The sequence below is a fragment of the Saccopteryx leptura genome, chromosome 9 (assembly GCF_036850995.1).
Source record: "Saccopteryx leptura isolate mSacLep1 chromosome 9, mSacLep1_pri_phased_curated, whole genome shotgun sequence".
NCBI lineage: Eukaryota > Metazoa > Chordata > Mammalia > Chiroptera > Emballonuridae > Saccopteryx > Saccopteryx leptura.
Window position 1 is genome coordinate 52077619 of NC_089511.1, and position 18330 is coordinate 52095948.

Genomic DNA, 18330 nt, shown 5'->3' on the forward strand with positions numbered 1-18330 from the left:
TCTCAAGCTTCGAGATATGAAATACTAATGAGGAAGTCAGGCGCTAAGCCTTCAGGGTTTCTTATCTCCCTGCTCTAACTCCGCCACTGAGAAGGGAACCAGCGAAGGAGGACTGACCCGGCTGTTGGATCCTGTCCGCTTTTGCTCTGGCCACTTTGATCTTGCCCGTCAGCCTAATCAAGTTCATCTATTGCCCAGACTGTTCAGATTCAAAGAACTACATTAAATAGTTTGATTATCGATGGTCATTTCCCTCCTCCCTCCACCCATGATCTAATTTCCAAACGCCAGTCTCTCGCCTTCCTCTCTAAACTTCCCATCAAAAGAGAATTAGTTCTTCTTCCTTTTAGCCTTCGTTTGATGTGCAAATGTCCTTCTATTTGCACATTTTTCTTGCAGTAGCCCCAGGGGGAGGGGAGCAGGCAAAGGAAGTGGGGAGGCATTTAAGGAACTTAAAGCCAAGGACCTCACCCCAATTCTGCAAACCGTGACTCTAAAGGGTTAATCAGCAACTTGCATCGGCCATCTGGCCCTTCTGGCTGAGAGGTTTTGATTGCGACTTTGAATCACTGATCAGCTTGTATTTAATACTGAATATTATTTATGTGCACAATAAACCAGTAAAGGCATAAGGGAGAGAGGAGAAAAGTGCTTTTGCAAAGAGCATTACAATTCCGTTCTGGACACTGTTTCAAATCTCGATAACCCAACCTTTCCTGCAAGGCAAGGGCACCCGAGTTCCGGAAGCTCCTCTTCCCTCCTGCATTTATTAAAGTCGTCTACTCTAATACTCACTGATTACAATCACTCCGAAGGTGAGCTGGTCCAGGGGAGGGAGTGCGCCAGGGAGGGGCGGGGTGAAGTGTCAAAGGCCCCCCTTCATGTACACAAACACACCCCCCTCCCAGCCCCTCCCAAAGCTTTGAAATCCCATCTCGGCTTTGTTGTCTCCCCCGTAGGGGCCGGAATGCTCAGAGCCCGAGGTATAAAGGCTGCCGCGGTGGCTGTGGCGCAGAGCTCCGTGCGCCCCGCAGTCTGACTGTGGGACCGCTGGAGGCTCCCGGAATCCTGATTTGCAGCCGCACCAGCACAGCTTCCTTGGGGACCAGGCTTGCAAAGTGATATTCCTCCTTTTCCTCTTTCTCTCTCTCTCTTGAGTCCTGAGATGACGGCCCTGGGCGCAGTGGGGGCTGCTCGGGTCTTGGTCACCCTGACAGCGGTGGCTCTCTGCGGCCACCCTCTGCTCGGAGTGAGCGCCACCTTGAACTCGGTTCTCAATTCCAATGCCATCAAGAACCTGCCCCCACCGCTGGGCGGCGCTGCTGGGCACCCAGGCTCACCAGTCAGTGTGGCTCCAGGAGTTCTGTACGATGGAGGGAACAAGTACCAAACCATTGACAACTACCAGGTGAGAAGGGTCTTGGGGATCTGGAACGCTGTGACCCTGAAGAGGTGTCGTCTGGGGAGAAGGGTGTAACGTGCTGAGTGTGTGCGGTTCAGGGAGCGTTTGGAAACTGCCTCTAGGAGCAGTGGGCGGCAATAACTTTTGGACAGGTGGGCAGAAAAAGTACTGCGATGAGCGTCCAGGTCCTGGAGTGTGGGGACCTGGATGCCTAGGTGCCTCATCCTCTTCCGGCCCCCTTCCCGCAGCCGTACCCCTGCGCGGAGGATGAGGAGTGCGGCACGGAGGAGTACTGTGCGAGTCCCACTCGCGGAGGCGGCGCCGGTGCGCAGATCTGCCTCGCCTGCAGGAAGCGCCGAAAACGCTGCATGCGTCACACTATGTGCTGCCCGGGCAATTACTGCAAAAACGGTGAGTTCTTTAGCGCCCGCCTATGCGCACCTGCGGATGGGAGAAAACGTTCTCAGCTCTGAGAATGCTGCGGCGCTAAGAGATATTCAGTATGCAAGGTGTCCCTGAACTGTCTTCGTTCCTAGTTCCTAGTGTTAATCTACGAGCAGAGAAAAGTAACAGAGGTCTTGGAGCTCTTTATTTTCCTGTGTCCCTCAATGATTTAACACGACGGCTTATCTCCGAGTGGACCCCTCCCTAAAAATTGGTCTGGGACAGCCTTGACGTCAGTTGAGAAAGAAGGTGGGAAGAGGGGGTAATAGAAAGAGACCAAGGAAAGCTCCGCTGAAGTTTACCTGCCCTGTCATTTTACTTACAGTGCCTCTCACGGCTCTGCCAGTCTGGCCTCGCCCCCTGAGCTCTGTTGAAGCTGTTGTCAGCCAGAAGACAGCGAATTATCTGTGCGGGCCATTCTTAAGGGAGATATTGCTATCCTCCATCCTGACTTCTCCATCCAACCCCTGCCTCCACCTCCTGCTACCTTAAAATAAGTACTCCTCCCCCCCGACCACAGAGCCACTAAAATTTGATGTCTCAAAGAGGTAGACTCAGACAGCCGAAGAAGACTCCAGAAATAAACTCAAGGGTGGCAATCCTCCTTAGGACCCAGTAATACTCTGGAATGAACTACCGGTAGATCTCTGTAATATTGAAATTACACAGTAAAGTAACTGGTGGGTGAGAGTGCAGTTTTGCATAGAGCTGGCATTGCATTTGCTTAGCTTACTCTGGCAGTACTCATAAAGCACCAACGGTTAGAAAAGTTATTTTTTAAAACAATTTTCTAAGTGACTTTCTTTTTCTTACCCCGTCAGGGGTCCCCAAACTTTTTACACAGGGGGCCAGTTCACTGTCCCTCAGACCGTTGGAGGGAAGCCACATACAGTGCTCCTCTCACTGACCACCAATGAAAGAGGTGCCCCTTCCGGAAGTGCGGAGGGGGGCCGGATAAATGGCCTCAGGGGACCGCATGCGGCCCGCAGGCTGTAGTTTGGGGACGCCTGCTAGGTGATATATTAAAATGAGCAGAAATCTCACTGTCACTACCCCAGATGGTAGAAAAATATTTTAAATGGCTATATTAGGGATGTTATATACTACTACACAGTATACCCACTGATATTTCTGTCTATCTGGGGAGTTTTGTACTAACACTAGGGAGGAAGTTTGACTTGTGTGTAAAATCATGTCACTACAATGATATCTCTCAAGTTGGTGCAAGCACAACAGACTGCCACTACCACACCTGTAAGTAGAAACATTCCATGTCAGGAGTTAATCGCTATCTCCTGCTTCCTTAGGAATCTGTATGCCTTCTGACCACAGTCACTTCCATCGAGGGGAAATTGAGGAAACCATTATTGAAAGCTTTGGTAATGATCACAGCACCCTGGATGGGTACTCCAGAAGAACCACACTGTCTTCAAAATTGTATCATACCAAAGGTAGGTTTAGGGACCTTAGGACTCATTTTTGTTGTTGTTGTTGTTGTTAGCATATCAGAAGTGTCTTTTGAGTTACCTTAATGAAATAAAGCAGCTTTCACAGTGACAATGTACTTTTCTTACTGCCTCTTTTTTCCAAGGACAAGAAGGTTCTGTGTGTCTCCGATCATCAGATTGTGCTACAGGGTTGTGTTGTGCTAGACACTTCTGGTCCAAGATATGTAAACCTGTCCTCAAAGAAGGTCAAGTGTGCACCAAGCACAGGAGAAAAGGCTCCCACGGGCTGGAGATATTCCAGCGTTGTTACTGTGGAGAAGGTCTGTCTTGCCGGATACAGAAAGATCACCATCAAGCCAGTAATTCTTCTAGGCTTCACACCTGTCAGAGACACTAAACCAGTTGTCCGAACACAGTGAACTTCTTTATGTAAAATATGCTATAAGAAACTTTTGTGACTTTTACCAGCTCAATCCTTAAGGATGTACAAAGTCTGTGGTTACAGTTAAGCATTCCAATAATACCTTCTGAAAATGGGAGTGTAAGAGTTTTGTTTCTTTATGGAACTCTCCTGTCATTGATTGCAGTAAATTACTGTGTTGTAAATTCTCAGTGTGGCACTTACCTGTAAATGCAACAAAACTTTTAATTATTTTTTCTAAGGTGCTGCATTGTCTATTGTTCATCTTGTTATGTAAATTTTTGTACACATTGATTGCTATCTTGACTCTGATAAATATTCTATATTAGATTGTAATAAATAATTTTAGCTTATACTTCCTAAATGCACAACCCTTTTCCCTTTTAATTCTAGAGTCTAGAATGCAAGGAGCTTTTGGAATGACAAATGATAGGTATCTAAAATTTATCATAAAAACATTAGTTTATTTTCTGAAATGTACTATCTCAGTGCTTCAAATATATATATATATATATATATATATATATATATATATATATATATATATATGCATGCTGTGGTAGTCCTTGAAATAAAAATTTACATTTAATACCATAAAATGTTACAAGTATAAATTTTGACATTATGACCTTCGGACCTTCGAGGAGGTGTGTGTGTGTTCTACCAGGGACAGAAATGTGACATATTTAAAGAAGATCAGAAAAAGATACCATCTAAATGTAAGGTAGTATCGATTAATTCTTGAATAATTTTTCAAAAAAAATGTATTCTTCATTGACAAGCTCAAATGATCATGGTGTATGGGATTGAATCTTACATTAGTACTTTTAAAAATAGTTTCCGATAAATTAGTAATATCTAACCAAATAGTTATTAACTATTGGGCAACAACAAAACAATTTTTTAACAAAAGTCATACCAGAGCAAAGGACCTGATGGTTAGCAGGAAGAGGGGGTGTATGTATAGAAATACAGTTAACAAGTATGTGCAGATTTTATAACAAGTTAATATGAAGTATCTTAAATACTTTTTTATGCCAGAAGACTTGTTCTAATTACTTTGATTTTGAAATAATTATTAAATAAAAACCACAAATCTTCCTTCACGATCTTCTTTTCATTCTCCTGCTGGGTGAGTTGAACATTTCAATTTTTGCTTTAACATGAATTCTACTGATTAAAATAAGGATACAGTTATACTGTTTAAAAGAAAGGCCACAGAAATGAAATCAAACTGTCTTTGCATTTTTACCTGCCAACTTTGACATTGGCAAATCTAATACCAAGGAAAGGAAAAACAACTGTCTCAATTTACACTTATTCTGTAATATACCGAAGTCTACATCAAAACCACAAAATGCTGGGTTTAAGGCACTCGGAAGGACAGTGACTGATCAACAAGTTTCCTTAAATAACACAGATGTCCTAGAATGTTTGTTGTTTTAGTATTCCCGGAAGTGTTTCAATTTCAAGGGGCTCAGCCAAAGGGCCACAAGGGTTGGATAGCTCTTCACTGAGAAGGGGACTGGCAGGATGTCTGTTGTTACATACCTTTTGTCTGGAAGTTTTAGCTTCCTCACCCTGGAGAAATTTTCTTTTCTACATTTGCTTCTTTTCTGAAGTGCCAGGAAGGCCAATTCTAAGATCTGCCATCTCCAATAAAACACAATAGAGGAGAGGAAACAGGAAACCCTTTCTTCAAAAAGAAGAGAGAAGGGCCTCTGTTTAAGAGGGGAAAGGAGGGAACGTGTAAAGGGCTTGGTTATGGAATCCCTTCCTTTCTACAGGAACTGACTATGGCCAGAGACTCCTCTGTCTCTACACCTCTCTGCACATCAATCATAGTTCCAGCCCTTTGTGTTCCCATCACGTGATGGAGGTGGGAGAAAGAGAAAACAGCAAGGAAGGACACCTTTTCTTCCTATCCATCTCAGATGTTAGGAGGAGACAAAAAGAATGTCTGCACATTTACAGAGGTGAAAAAAGACTATCAAGAAAACTGCAGATACTTTATTAGCTTAGCTAGCTATGGAGGCTGGAAGACAGAAATCCGATATAATACAAATTCAAACGAGGATCATTTAAAGAACCTTTAACATTTTAGATAGTGTTTGCCTAAAATGTGTGTATAATTTTACTTTTAAACAACTTGTTTTCATGGAAAACATATGCACTTGGGAATGCATTCACAAGGCAAACATTTGATCAAATGGGAGCATACTCTACACACTGCCCTGCATCCTTTTATTTTTATTTTTACTGTATGTGTCTTATAGGTCACAATCTATGTAATGCATAGAGAGGTGCCTCATTCTTTTTAATGGTTGCCTTAAGAGTACAGTATATTGGATTAGCTATACTATAATATATAAAGTGATTAATGAGAGACATTTAAATTGTTTCCAGTGTTTTTGCTATAACAACTATTGTACCATGACTACAGAATCTTTATGGTGTTATTGTTCTTGTGCTGGTATACTTATAGGATAAGATAATAGCTGACTTCTGAAGCAAAATCCATAACCAAAAAGCATACTTTCTGGAGCTACTCACAAGGAGTGCCATGGGCAAAATGTCAAGATGCTTGCTTATTGCTGTTCTAGTTATGATTAAATTCTTGCTAAAGTGTATCTTCCTCTATCAGAGGAAGAGGGAAATACAGGCTTATGCTAACAATTTCACAGTAAACAGTAATCTCTGGCATTCAATTAATATAGACTTTCTCTACTCTCTTTGATTTAAAAATAATTATTAAATAAAACCACAAACAAGTAATTCCTCCATCCCTTTCCCTCATTTTACTAGAAGACTTAACTATTTCAAATTTTGTTTAACCTGAAACCTATTGATAAAAATGAGGGTAAAGACATATTATTAAAAAAAATAAAACCTACAGATATATAGCTTAAGTGTTGTTATTTATATTTCAGCATATCAAAATACTTTATAAATTTTTTCCAAGGTAAATTAAATTGTACCAATTCAATCATAGTTTAGTAACAATTATACTGTTATCAGCTTTATTAGTTTTACTATTTTAACTGCATAGTCAAATTAGCACATATTGCCACTTATGGAGATTTCAGGTGAAATTATTCGATTTTCCTTTCTTTTAAAACTATAAATTATCTGCGTTGGCCTATGGCTCAGTATTGAATAGATAGAGCATCAGCCTGACATATGGACGTCCAGGGTTCAGTTCCCGGTCAGGGCACACAAGAGAAGCAACTATCTTGTTCTCTCTCCTTTACTCCCCCCCTTCTCTCCCTCTTCCCCTCTCTCAGTCAGTGGCTCAGATTGGTTCCATCATTGGCCAGGGTGCTAAGGATGGCTCAGTTGGTCCAAGTGCATCAGACTCAGGTGCTAAAAATAGCTTCATTGATTTGAGCATTGGCCATAGATGGGGTTGCCAAGTGGATCCTGATTAGGACACATGCAAGAGTTTGTCTCACTATCTTTCCTCCTCTCACTTAAAATAAATACATAAAAAACCAAACAAATAAATAAAAATAACATTTTATAAATTACCTGACATTACTGTGCTACCAACTTTTTTTTATAGTCTTAAAGAAAAATAAGCCATATTATTACCATTAGGCTTATAAAATGTGTTCAATTGAATTTTAGATTATAATGCTCATACTTTCTAAAATACCACTCTGAGTACAATAGCAAAATATGATACATTATTTATCACTCCCCCCATACACAATAAATAATCTACATAATTTAGGAACCAGATATTTGTACAAATGTGTGTCTATATGTGGGCCTTTAAGAGTTTTTCGAATGGGAACCACTTAGAAATAGTCAATCATATCAATAATCTGAGACTACAATTTGGGTAATGTTAAAGAGTTAAAGAGTCTTAATTCAATAAACATTGATTGAACCTGTCATGCTCAGTAGGCTCTATGCTGGCATTTGAAATGATGCGCACATTTAAAATCATGTTGGTTACTTTCACATCAAGAAGCTCACCATTTAGCAAGACTATAAACGACTTTGAGGTTGGTTTAGTATAGTGGTTAGAGACACAGTCTCTGGAATCAGACAGACTTGGGGTGAAATTATGGCTCCTTTAATTTCTAATTGCATGATGTCAGGCAAATGTTATAACCTCATTGATAACATAAAGAGAATACCAACTTTAGAGTATAGGCATGAGAATAATGCATGCATTATAATGCTACTTAGCATGATGTCTAGCTCCTAGTAAGCACTCAGTTTAGGTCTTCACTATTGGACAATAAAACATTTTATAATAAGATTTATCACATATATTAATATCTAATAACAAATTAAAAAGTAATTAAATCAGCCTATAGGTACACTCAGAAAGTTTCGGGGAAGCTGTGGTATTTAAACCATTTTCTTCTCAAGATTCTTTTATTTCAAGGAAGAAAAATCATTTAAACTAGAGAAAGTAAAAAGTATACATGAATTATAATGTCACCACTCATAAAAATCAGTATGGAAACCATTGGGGAGACTATTTCATTAGCGTATTAATGACTTCTGTTCTGCTGTAATTTGCACATGCATGTCTATGGCTTGTCATGTGGCATAAATTCTACACCCAATATAAATGACCTTCAGACTCAGCTCTGCTCAACATCTCAGAGACTATTTCAAATTTCTGGGCAAAGGTTTTGAGTGGCTCAGCTTTGATCAGAGGTTCACCTTTATAGTCAAGTTGGCTAGATTGGATGCCTGGATGTGAAAATATAAACATGACCAACTATATCCAGTACAACTTTAATAGGAACTTTGGTAGTTCTACAAGGAGGAGTATGCAAAAACAGTTGCCACATATTGCATTTACCACATAGTATTTTGAAGGATGAGGAGCTGACAGGCGGAAAATAAATGAAAGTGTATTAGAAATAGAGGAAGTAATGTGCTGGGCAAATGCGTTTGTAAAATTTGTATTTTTTGAGTTTGCTCACTTTTATTGTTAGAAAATGGCGCTAGGCAGCCACGTGTGTGCTTGCCCTCAGAGCAGGGCAGTTGATTGCAAATTGCAGATTGCATTTCTGCTTGGGAGGGGCCATTGTTTAGCTAATGTTTGCTGGAGGAGGGGTCTTTGAGGACCCAGGCAGTTTTGAAGGGAGAGTGGAGAGAATGCAGAGTGCTGAAGAAGAAGCGAGTTTGTGCAGAGAGAGAGAAGGGGTGCAGATGGGGAACCAGAGCTGAAAGGCTTTGTGAGCTCCACTGAGATTGGTGGGGCCTTTGATTCTAGGAGGAACTGGAGAAGATTCTCCTGGTTGTGGAACCGGAGAATGTGTCAGGACTTTGGGAGCCCTGAATGAAAGGGAAGTGTTTTCCCTATGTGTTTGCTTGTGGGCCTGTGTGAGACATTAATAAAGGAATGACTCACCATTTTTTGGCTCCACTGTTTCTTTACTGTCTGTCTGAATCCAATGAGAACCTGCATGCACATGGCCAGGATAAGGGCAGTCACTGACCCTACATAATGTAAGCCAAATTAAAAAAGCTATGAAAATATATACTGTGTTAATATATATATATATATATATATATATATATATATATATATATATATATATATACTATTAAAAAATACATACTGTGGAGGAAAAATAATTCAATATTACTAGAGTATTGGGAACCTGGAAGAAGGACTTTTCTAATTTTTTTGTAATTTAATTTGTTACCCAGGAAACAAAATAAATACTCTTTATTTTCAGCACCAGTTAGCATATTAGGTGGTGATGGAGATACTGATATGATTGAGACATACATTGGCCTCAGAAGATTACTATACTGTTTTTCACAACCCAAGGTGATTATTTTTCTAAAATTGTTATAGAATAAGGATAATATTAATTTAATTTCAGTAAGAGTTGTCATATCAGGTGAAGTGGTGTTGGGAAGATAAATTATATTATGCTCACTTTGTTAAAGATGGCGCTGCCCACGTGGAAGCCCGTCGCCCAGGTGATATTAGTTGCTCTTCTTGCTTGGGATGGGCGTAATTATATTAATGTGTGTTGGAGCGGGCTGTGGGCAGGCAGGATCCTTGTAGCCTAGAGCTTGGTTTTAGGACTAAGCCTTTCCCATCTTTTTTAAAAATTTTTATTAATTTTAATGGGGTGACATTAATAAATCAGGGTACATATGTTCAAAGAAAACATTTCCAGGTTATCTTATCATTCAATTATGTTGCATACCCGTCACCCAAAGTCAAATTGTCCTCCGTCACCTTCTAACTGTTTTTTTTTGTGCCCCTCCCCTCCCCCCTCTCCCTCCCTTTCTTCCATCCCCCCATCCCCCATAACCACCACACTTTTGTCCATGTCTCTTAGTCTCGTTTTTATGTCCCACCTATGTATGGAATCATGCAGTTCTTGTTTTTTTCTGATTTACTTATTTCACTTCGTATAATGTTATCAAGATCCATCCATTTTGTTGTAAATGATCTGGTGTCATTATTTCTTATGGCTGAGTAGTATTCCATAGTATATATGTACCACTGGTACATAGTATATATGTGTGTGTGTGTATATATGTACCAGTCATCTATTAAAGGGTTTTTTGGTTGTTTCCATGTCTTGGCCACTGTGAACAATGCTGCAATGAACATGAGGCTGCATGTGTCTTTATGTACCAATGTTTTTGAGTTTTGGGGGTAATACCCAGTAAAGGGATTGCTGGGTCATATGGTAGTTCTATTTTTAGTTTTTTGAGGAACAACCATACTTTCTTCCATAATGGTTATATTACTTTACATTCCCACCAACAGTGAATGAGGGTTCCTTTTTCTCCACAGCCTCTCTAACACTTGCTATTACCTGTCTTGTTGATAATAGCTAACCTAACAGGTGTGAGGTGGTATCTCACCCGTTTTTACATGCGGTGGTGCAATCCCATCATGCCTCAGATAAGTGACTTTGTATTAGAGACTTCCCTACTTGTATATTGGATTAAAGGTTTGGATTTCTACACTATAAAGTGGGGCAGACAGGGAGCTTGCTCTCTCTTGGTTCTTGAAATTAACATTAGAGAGGAGAGCAGAGAAGGCCAGGAGAAGAAGTCAAGATGGCAGAGTGCTGAAAGAGAAGCCAGTTTGTGCAGAGTTTGTGCAGGAAGAAGGAGATGGGAAACAAAGGAGAATGAGGCTGGTGAGGTAGGCATCTTTGATTCTAGGAAACTCGGATAAGTCAGTAGCTTTGTGAGTGCTGAATAAGTGGGTTTTGGAGCCCAGTGTGTGTTTTCACTTGCCCGCCAGGTGCAAGCTAAGATTAAAGATAATGGCCCACCAGTTCTTGGCTCCATTGTTTCATTACCATCTGTCTGAATCCAATGCGAACCTGCATGGGCCAGGTGGCTTTGATGATGGCCGCAGCAACTGGCTTTACAGTTGGCATTAAAGATAATATTTTAAATGTTGTTTATTGAGAGAGAGAGAGAAGAGGAGAGGAGAGGATCAAGAAGCCACAACTCGCAATATGTTGCAGAGACCACATGGCATACACCAAGGAGTTTAGGGGAGACCTCCCCACAATCCACTATACAGGTTTCATGAGACAGCCCTGACCCCCAGCCCCCATGGGTATTTAATAATACACACAAAATAGAAGCAGGGACAAGAACAAGGAAGTCATGGAGCTGAGAAGAGAATGAGGAGAAGAAAATGAGGTAGTCAGGAAGGGGAAAGTCTTTAGAGCAGATTAAAGGGCAAATGAAGTAGCTCCTATGTCTCCACCTATTGATTAATCACAATTGCTAATTCTATTCCTATTGTGCTAAGTTCAGCACAGCACTGCCTTCAGTACTTTTGTCAGTAAAGTCACTGTGGCCTTTGCCTAAGGGCACTGAACTCTGTCCCTGTTTTATGTTCCTATTCAGGGCCTCTACAGTAGTGGTGGCTTTTCATATATGCCTTGAGTAGGCAAACCCAGGGTTTCCAACCAGCGAGCTCAGCAGTCAGGATGACACTTTATCCACTGTGCTACTACACATCAGGCAAGAAATTATATTTGAGACAATTTTTTTGACTGATATAGTTAATACCCAGCTTTCACAAATCATAAATTTATTTTGCCAAAATTTAAAATATGACACCGTCTCTTAATATCAGTAAAAGCAAGACCACATTTAAGGCCTGTGATAACTGACCTCCTGCCGTTATAAACTGTTAAACAAATTCCATTCAAAAAGTATAATTGGCAGAAGACATGATTCATGTCTGAGCAGGATAACACTATATTACATCTTACAATTATTCCCACTAACTTTCTCATAATGAACAAAAAGGACTTTTAGAAAGGGTCTCTATTATTGAAACATTTCACATTCTCTGATGCTCAGGAGTTCAAATTCAAAGCAGATGATAATACTTAGTCTTGGCATAGGTGCAGAAAACCGAGCGCTTTGACACACTGCCAATAAGAGCTGTAATTGGCATTAGCTTTCTGAAAGACCCTTTTCAGGTATTTTTAAAATGTAAAAACTATTTTGTGTAGCAATTCAACTTACAGACATTTAAGAACAGAATCTTGGATGTATAGAAAACTTGCCTACTGTAACATTTTAGCAGCACAAATTAAAAATGAGATGAAAGAACTGTTTATAGATAAGGTATGATATATCCCGAAAATATTCTGCAGTCATCAAATTTATCTGGAAAATGTTCATAATTCTCCAAGTTTGAATGTTTTAAAAAAGCATATTATAGAACATACCTAGTATGATCAAAACTACTTGTGGTAACAACTAATACCTAAGTCCAGATAGCAATATCTAAAAGGGAGGATTGTGGGAACTAGCTAATCTTTTTCTTTTCGTTATTTATTACTTTACTATAACAACCAAGCAAGGTATTAGTAGTGGTAGTGGTAAATCTAAAAGTAGGACTAAAGCTTGGGTTTTCCTCATAAACTTTTTTTTTTTTTGTATTTTTCTGAAGCTGGAAATGGAGAGGCAGTCAGACAGACTCCTGCATGTGCCCGACCGGGATCCACCTGGCATGCCCACCAAGGGGCGATGCTCTGCCCATCTGGGGCGTCACTCTGTTGCAACCAGAGCCACTCTAGCGCCTGAGGCAGAGGCCACAGAGCCGTCCTCAGCGCCCGGGGCCAACTTTGCTCCAATGGAGCCTTGGCTGCGGGAGGAGAAGAGAGAGACAGAGAGGAAGGAGAGGGGGAGCGGTGGAGAAGCAGATGGGCACTTCTCCTGCGTGCCCTGGCCGGGAATCGAACCCGGGACTCCTGCACGCAAACTTTTTGACACATAAAGCAGATATCTCTATGTTCCTCATTCTTTAAGTTACACTCTTGATTAGGTAAGTTACTAGCAGTGCAGGGTTACTCCTCCTAGAATTTTCCAAAAACTAAATAAAAGAAAAATATTATCTTACTGACTAAATTCTTTTTCATTTAAGGAATACTGAGAGAAACACATCTAGCACAGAGAATATGTGCAGGAACTATTTGTTGAATGAAAGAGTAAATGAATGAAGGAGAGATGGGAATACTGTGCAAATTTCAGTAGGATTACAACAAAGCAACACATACTAAAATGAATACTTTAAAACAGCTAAAGGAATGGAGCGTGAGTAAAATAAAAATGATAACTGTATTAATATTATGAAGATATGTTACTTTTTCTGTGCTCTTCTACCTCTACATTTACTTTGTTAACTACTATCTACCATGATAAAGTGTTTGATATGGTAGGTAAGTCACACAAATACATAAACCACCATAGCAGGACATGGCCTTTTGTTTAGATATATTTGTTGGTGGAAAAAAAAAATCTCTCCTTCATTTTCCTGACAATATAATTAACACTATCAGACAGTTTGGATTCTAGTCATACAGGGAAGAAGATTGAATTTTAGAGCCAATTTAAACTGTAAGCTAGAGACAAGAAAGAGAATAAAAATTCTTTTTTATTTTTGTGATAGAGACACAGAGAGGGAGAGACAGAGAGACAGAGAGAGGGAAAGATAGGGACAGACAGACAGGAAGGGAGAGAGATGAGAAGAATTAATTCTTCATTGCAGTTCCTTAGTTGTTTATTGATTGCTTTCTCATATGTGCCTTGATGCGGGTGGGGGCTACAGAGCACTGAGTGACCACTTTGCTCAAGTCGCCAGTGATCTTGGGCTTCAAGCCAGCAATCTTTGGGCTCAAGTCGGTGACTCAGCACTCATGCTGCTGAGCCTGAGCTCAAACCGGCGACCTTGGGGTTTTGAACCTGGGTCCTCTGCATCCCAGTCTGATGCTTTATCTACTATGCCACCGCCAGGTCAGGGAAGAATAAAAATTCTTTATTTGAAGAGCTCTGTACATTTCACAGTTGTTTCATCAGTCTTGATGATCTTTTTGACCAAGGAGCAGGAAGTGCTATTATATACTAACACTTGAATGTCATATTGCAGAAAATATTTAAAACCAACAAAAAAGCTAGAACTTTCACCTCGCTAAGGCTGGGCAAAATTCAAAAACTGGCCAATACTTCTCTTATATTAACACTTTTTTTCAACAACTTTCTCCTACATCTCTCTCCCTTTAAGGAGCTGTATTTCTGCTTTCTTAGTTTTCATCAATCCCTTCTCATCTCGTTCCCTTATTCTTTCCATAAGGCTATCAAAATCATCTTATTTTTTAATTCTGATTACCAAAGCTTTGCAGCTGCAGTCCCCCAGACCTGTACTTTTAGACCTTGTGGCTGAAACTCTTAGCTATTCATCAAACCAATTCCTCTCTCTTTCAGACCTCATTTCCCAGACTCCCTTACTGTCAGGTGTGGTCTCACATGACTGAGCATGGCCCAGGGGATGTGTCCCTGGAGACAGGGCACCAGCTTCTGGCCGGTCTGCAGCTCCAGGGAGATAATGACTGCCCTGCAATTAGGTGGCTGAGCCTCTCTAAGTATAGATTCCCCCTGCCCTCCCCCCAACCAACCTACCACTTAAGAGCAGGAAATAAACTGTAATTGTGATAAGCCATTGAGATTTAAATTTTTTGTTTTACTTTAACTAATACACACCTCAAGCTTTACCTTCCTCCTTCTTTCTCTTCTTTCTTCTTCCAAATTCTGCCCTCAGGTGTGCCCTCCTAATCTACCAGTGCTCTAAACAACAATAAGGGTGTGAAACTGTGGGATGCAAATAAATTCACATTGTTAGCGTTTAAATTACCACGTGAAAGCACACAGTAAGAATTCAAGGACTACTTTTACTTTCCTTTTCGCAACTGAGGATTTTGCAAATAAAACCTTCTCCCAACTGAGCAATGCAATTGGCAGGAAATAATCATGAGAATAAATTTTCAGGACACCTTTAAGATACCAGAGGCTATTTTAAGTGTTCTAAAGATTTAGTTGTTTCATTCTCACAATAACTCGATTATGTATGTATGTTTATTACTCCTATTTTATTAAGGTGATTAATCATCCTACTTTAGAGAGGATAGTCCTTCCTTTGTCAGTTCTGTCCTCCCTCGAAAAGTGTCCTCCTACATGTTCTCCTTTTTTGATATTGAAGACTAAACTGTAAATGTCCGAATTCAATTGATGCAGAGTTGATTCATTGCGCGTGATATGATGTGTTTGTATTTGACATGATGATTCTTCAAAGATCAGTACAGTGCAGCGAGATGCAATTATGAGACGCATGCGCTCCGCACAGGAGACCTTGAAAGAGCACGCAATATACTGAGCACTCAAATGGCTTTGTGTACTTCTTACTGAAACACGACATGGCACATATGACATTGTAGACTCATGTTGGTCAAATAAGTTTGTAAATACGATATATAGATCTGCTTGTTTATAGTTTGCATTGGGTGTGGGGGACAGGCTGTAAGCAGGCAGGGTTGTTATACCCTAAGTCTTAGTTTTAAGACTAAGCCTTTCCCACTCTAAGTGACTTTGTATCAGAGATTTCCTTGTTTGTATATTGGATTAAAGGTTTTGATTTCTACACTATAAAATGGGGCAGACCGGGAGCTTGCTCTCTCTCTCTGTTCCTGAGATTAGCATTAGAAAAAAGAGAGCAGAAAAAGACCACATGGAGGAGAGGAGAGGAAGCCAAGATGGTGGAGTGCTGAAGGAGAAGCCAGTTTGTGCAGAGTTTGTCTAGGGAGAAGGAGATGGGAGACAGAGGTGAAAAAGGCTGGTGAGGTAGAAACCTTTGATTCTAGGAAACTCGGGTAAGTCAGTGGCTTTGAGAGCCCTGAATAGAAAAGGAAGTGTTTTTCCACTGTGTGTATTTCTTGCCCTCCAGGTGCAAGCTAGGATTAAAGGCCCACCAGTTCTTGGCTTCATTGTTTCATTACCAGCTGTCTGAATCAAATGCAAACCTGCCTGGGCCAGGCGGCTGTGATGGTGGCTGTGGCTACTGGCTTTACATTTAGCGTAGTCTGTGGCAGGATTCGGAATTCAGTATGGAGCCACCACCGCCTTTGAGCGGTGGAGTAGAGGACTGGTTGCTGTTATGGTTCCCCATGGCTATCCTTTTGGGGACCGTAGGCTGGCTGACTTTTACAGCCATGCGTGAGAAAGCCGAGAATTCTTTGGAAGAGTCTGCCCAGGACCTGCAAACCGAGCTGAAAGAGCTAGAGCAAATGTGGAAGAAACAGATGCTAACCCTGGAGCTGGAGGAAGCGCTGGAGGAGGAGGCCGATCAGGTTTGCAAGATTCGCCTGGAAATGGAGCAGCCGCTGAAGAAGGAATTACAGGTTTGTGAGTTGCAGCTTGCCCTGGACATTGTGGAGAACCAGCAGCAGCAGGAGGCCAGGGCTAAGGCTGAGGCGGGGACTACAAGGTCTGTGGAGCAGAAGGTGGCGGCAGCCTGGGGTTCAAGCCTGGCAGCGGGAGCTGGTGTTTTCAGTTCCTCTTTGGAGGATGAGGAGAATTGGGCTGGAGTTGCGATCCGCAGTCTCTAGAAGGTGAGAGCCCAGCAGCAAGGAGTTCTTACTATGCCCCTGGTAGGTCTGTGATTTTGGGACATAGGGGTGAATGCCATCATGCTCTCCAGAGCAGAAATGGAAATACTGACTGTCATTGCCACGTGCACCCCCTTGGGACAGTGTAAGACCTGCCAGGATGGCAGGGATGAGGGGGGTGGCTTAGGCCCCATGTGCTTGGACTGATTCCTGGACTACCACTGGAGTGGGCACTGGCTCTTTTGTTGGATGGACTTAGGAATTTTGGACAATGTGAAATACCCTGATAGAGGTGGGAGGCGGCTTAGCTGGAGGCCATCACCTGACCTGGGAAGCTTTTCCCACGGCTAGAAAGAAGTCCGAGAACATTTTGTGCTTTTGGCAAAGTGCTCAGAGACTGGTGAAGTGTATCTTTGTAATTGTTGAAATTGTATGATTTGTCATGTTGTTGTAATTTGTGTAATGCGCCTAATTTCCTTGTGCAGGTATACCTGTGCTTTAGATTGTGAAGTGAGCAAAACGGGTGGAATGTTGGTCAAATAAGTTTGTAAATATGTAACATATATAGGTGTGCTCGCTTATAGTTTGCATTGGGTGTGGGGGACAGGCTGTAAGCAGGCAGGGTTATTATAACCTAAGTCTTAGTTTTAAGACTAAGCCTTTCCCACCCTAACTGACTTTGTATCAGAGACTTCCCTGTTTGTATATTGGATTAAATGTTTTGATTTCTAAACTATAAAATGGGGCAGACGGGGAGCTTTCTCTCTCTCTGTTCCTGAGATTAGCATTAGAGAAAAGAGAGTAGAAAAAGACCACGTGGAGGAGAGGAGAGGCATCCAAGATGGTGGAGTGCTGAAGGAGAAGCCAGTTTATGCAGAGTTTGTCTAGAGAGAAGGAGATGGGAAACAGGTGAATAAGGCTGGTGAGCTAGAAACCTTTGATTCTAGGAAACTCAGATAAGTAAGTGGTTTTGGGAGCCCTGAATGGAAACGGTAGTGTTTTCCCACTGTGTGTATTTCTTGCCCACTGGGTGCAAGCTAGGATTAAAGGCAATGGCCCACCAGTTCTTGGCTCTGTTGTGTCATTACCATCTGTCTGAATCAAATGCAAACCTGCATGGGCCAGGTGGCTGTGATGGTGGCCATAGTTACTGGCTTTACAACTCATGATTGTTTCTTTCTCAGTGAATATTTAATCATAGGTAAGCACAATTCACATTTTATTAATTTATTATCTATTTAATGATTTCCAATATGTATAATTTTACTCAGAAGCGATTTCCAGAAGTCCGAGTTTAAAAGTGGAAATCTAACCTCAAACTATATGTATTAATAATGCATTTTGATTAGTGCATAAAACAGACATTTTTAAATTAGAAAATGATAAATATATCTGAATATTACTCCAAATTAGTGGTTTTGTTTGATATTTAGTTTTGTTCATTTAGCTTCCGGAAAATTTGCCTACCATGATGTAACATTTTCAGTTCCTAATGTGCTGCATCATTCGTGTAGCTCTATATTTTATTTTTAATTTAAATTTTATTTAATATATGGAAAAATTAAAAAAGAGAAAATGCCATTTCAACAATATATTGAAAAAGGAATTTCCATTCTTTATATCAAAGAAAGATACCATTGTTTTCTGCAATATTTGCAGTGGGGAATTTTGTACTGCAGTTGGGGGAAGAGCGGCGAT

The 18330-nt window shown here is 40.9% G+C and overlaps 1 protein-coding gene across 1 annotated transcript; it reads left to right on the forward strand.

Annotated features, from left to right (window-relative positions):
* The first annotated feature begins 1041 nt into the window (after positions 1-1041).
* On the forward strand, positions 1042-4159 carry DKK1 (dickkopf WNT signaling pathway inhibitor 1). The gene is made up of 4 exons (XM_066349021.1): positions 1042-1408; positions 1651-1813; positions 3154-3297; positions 3438-4159. The coding sequence occupies exons 1-4, from the start codon at positions 1166-1168 to the stop codon at positions 3689-3691; spliced, it is 804 nt and encodes a 267-aa protein (XP_066205118.1). The 5' UTR covers positions 1042-1165; the 3' UTR covers positions 3692-4159.
* The last annotated feature ends 14171 nt before the right edge of the window (positions 4160-18330 follow it).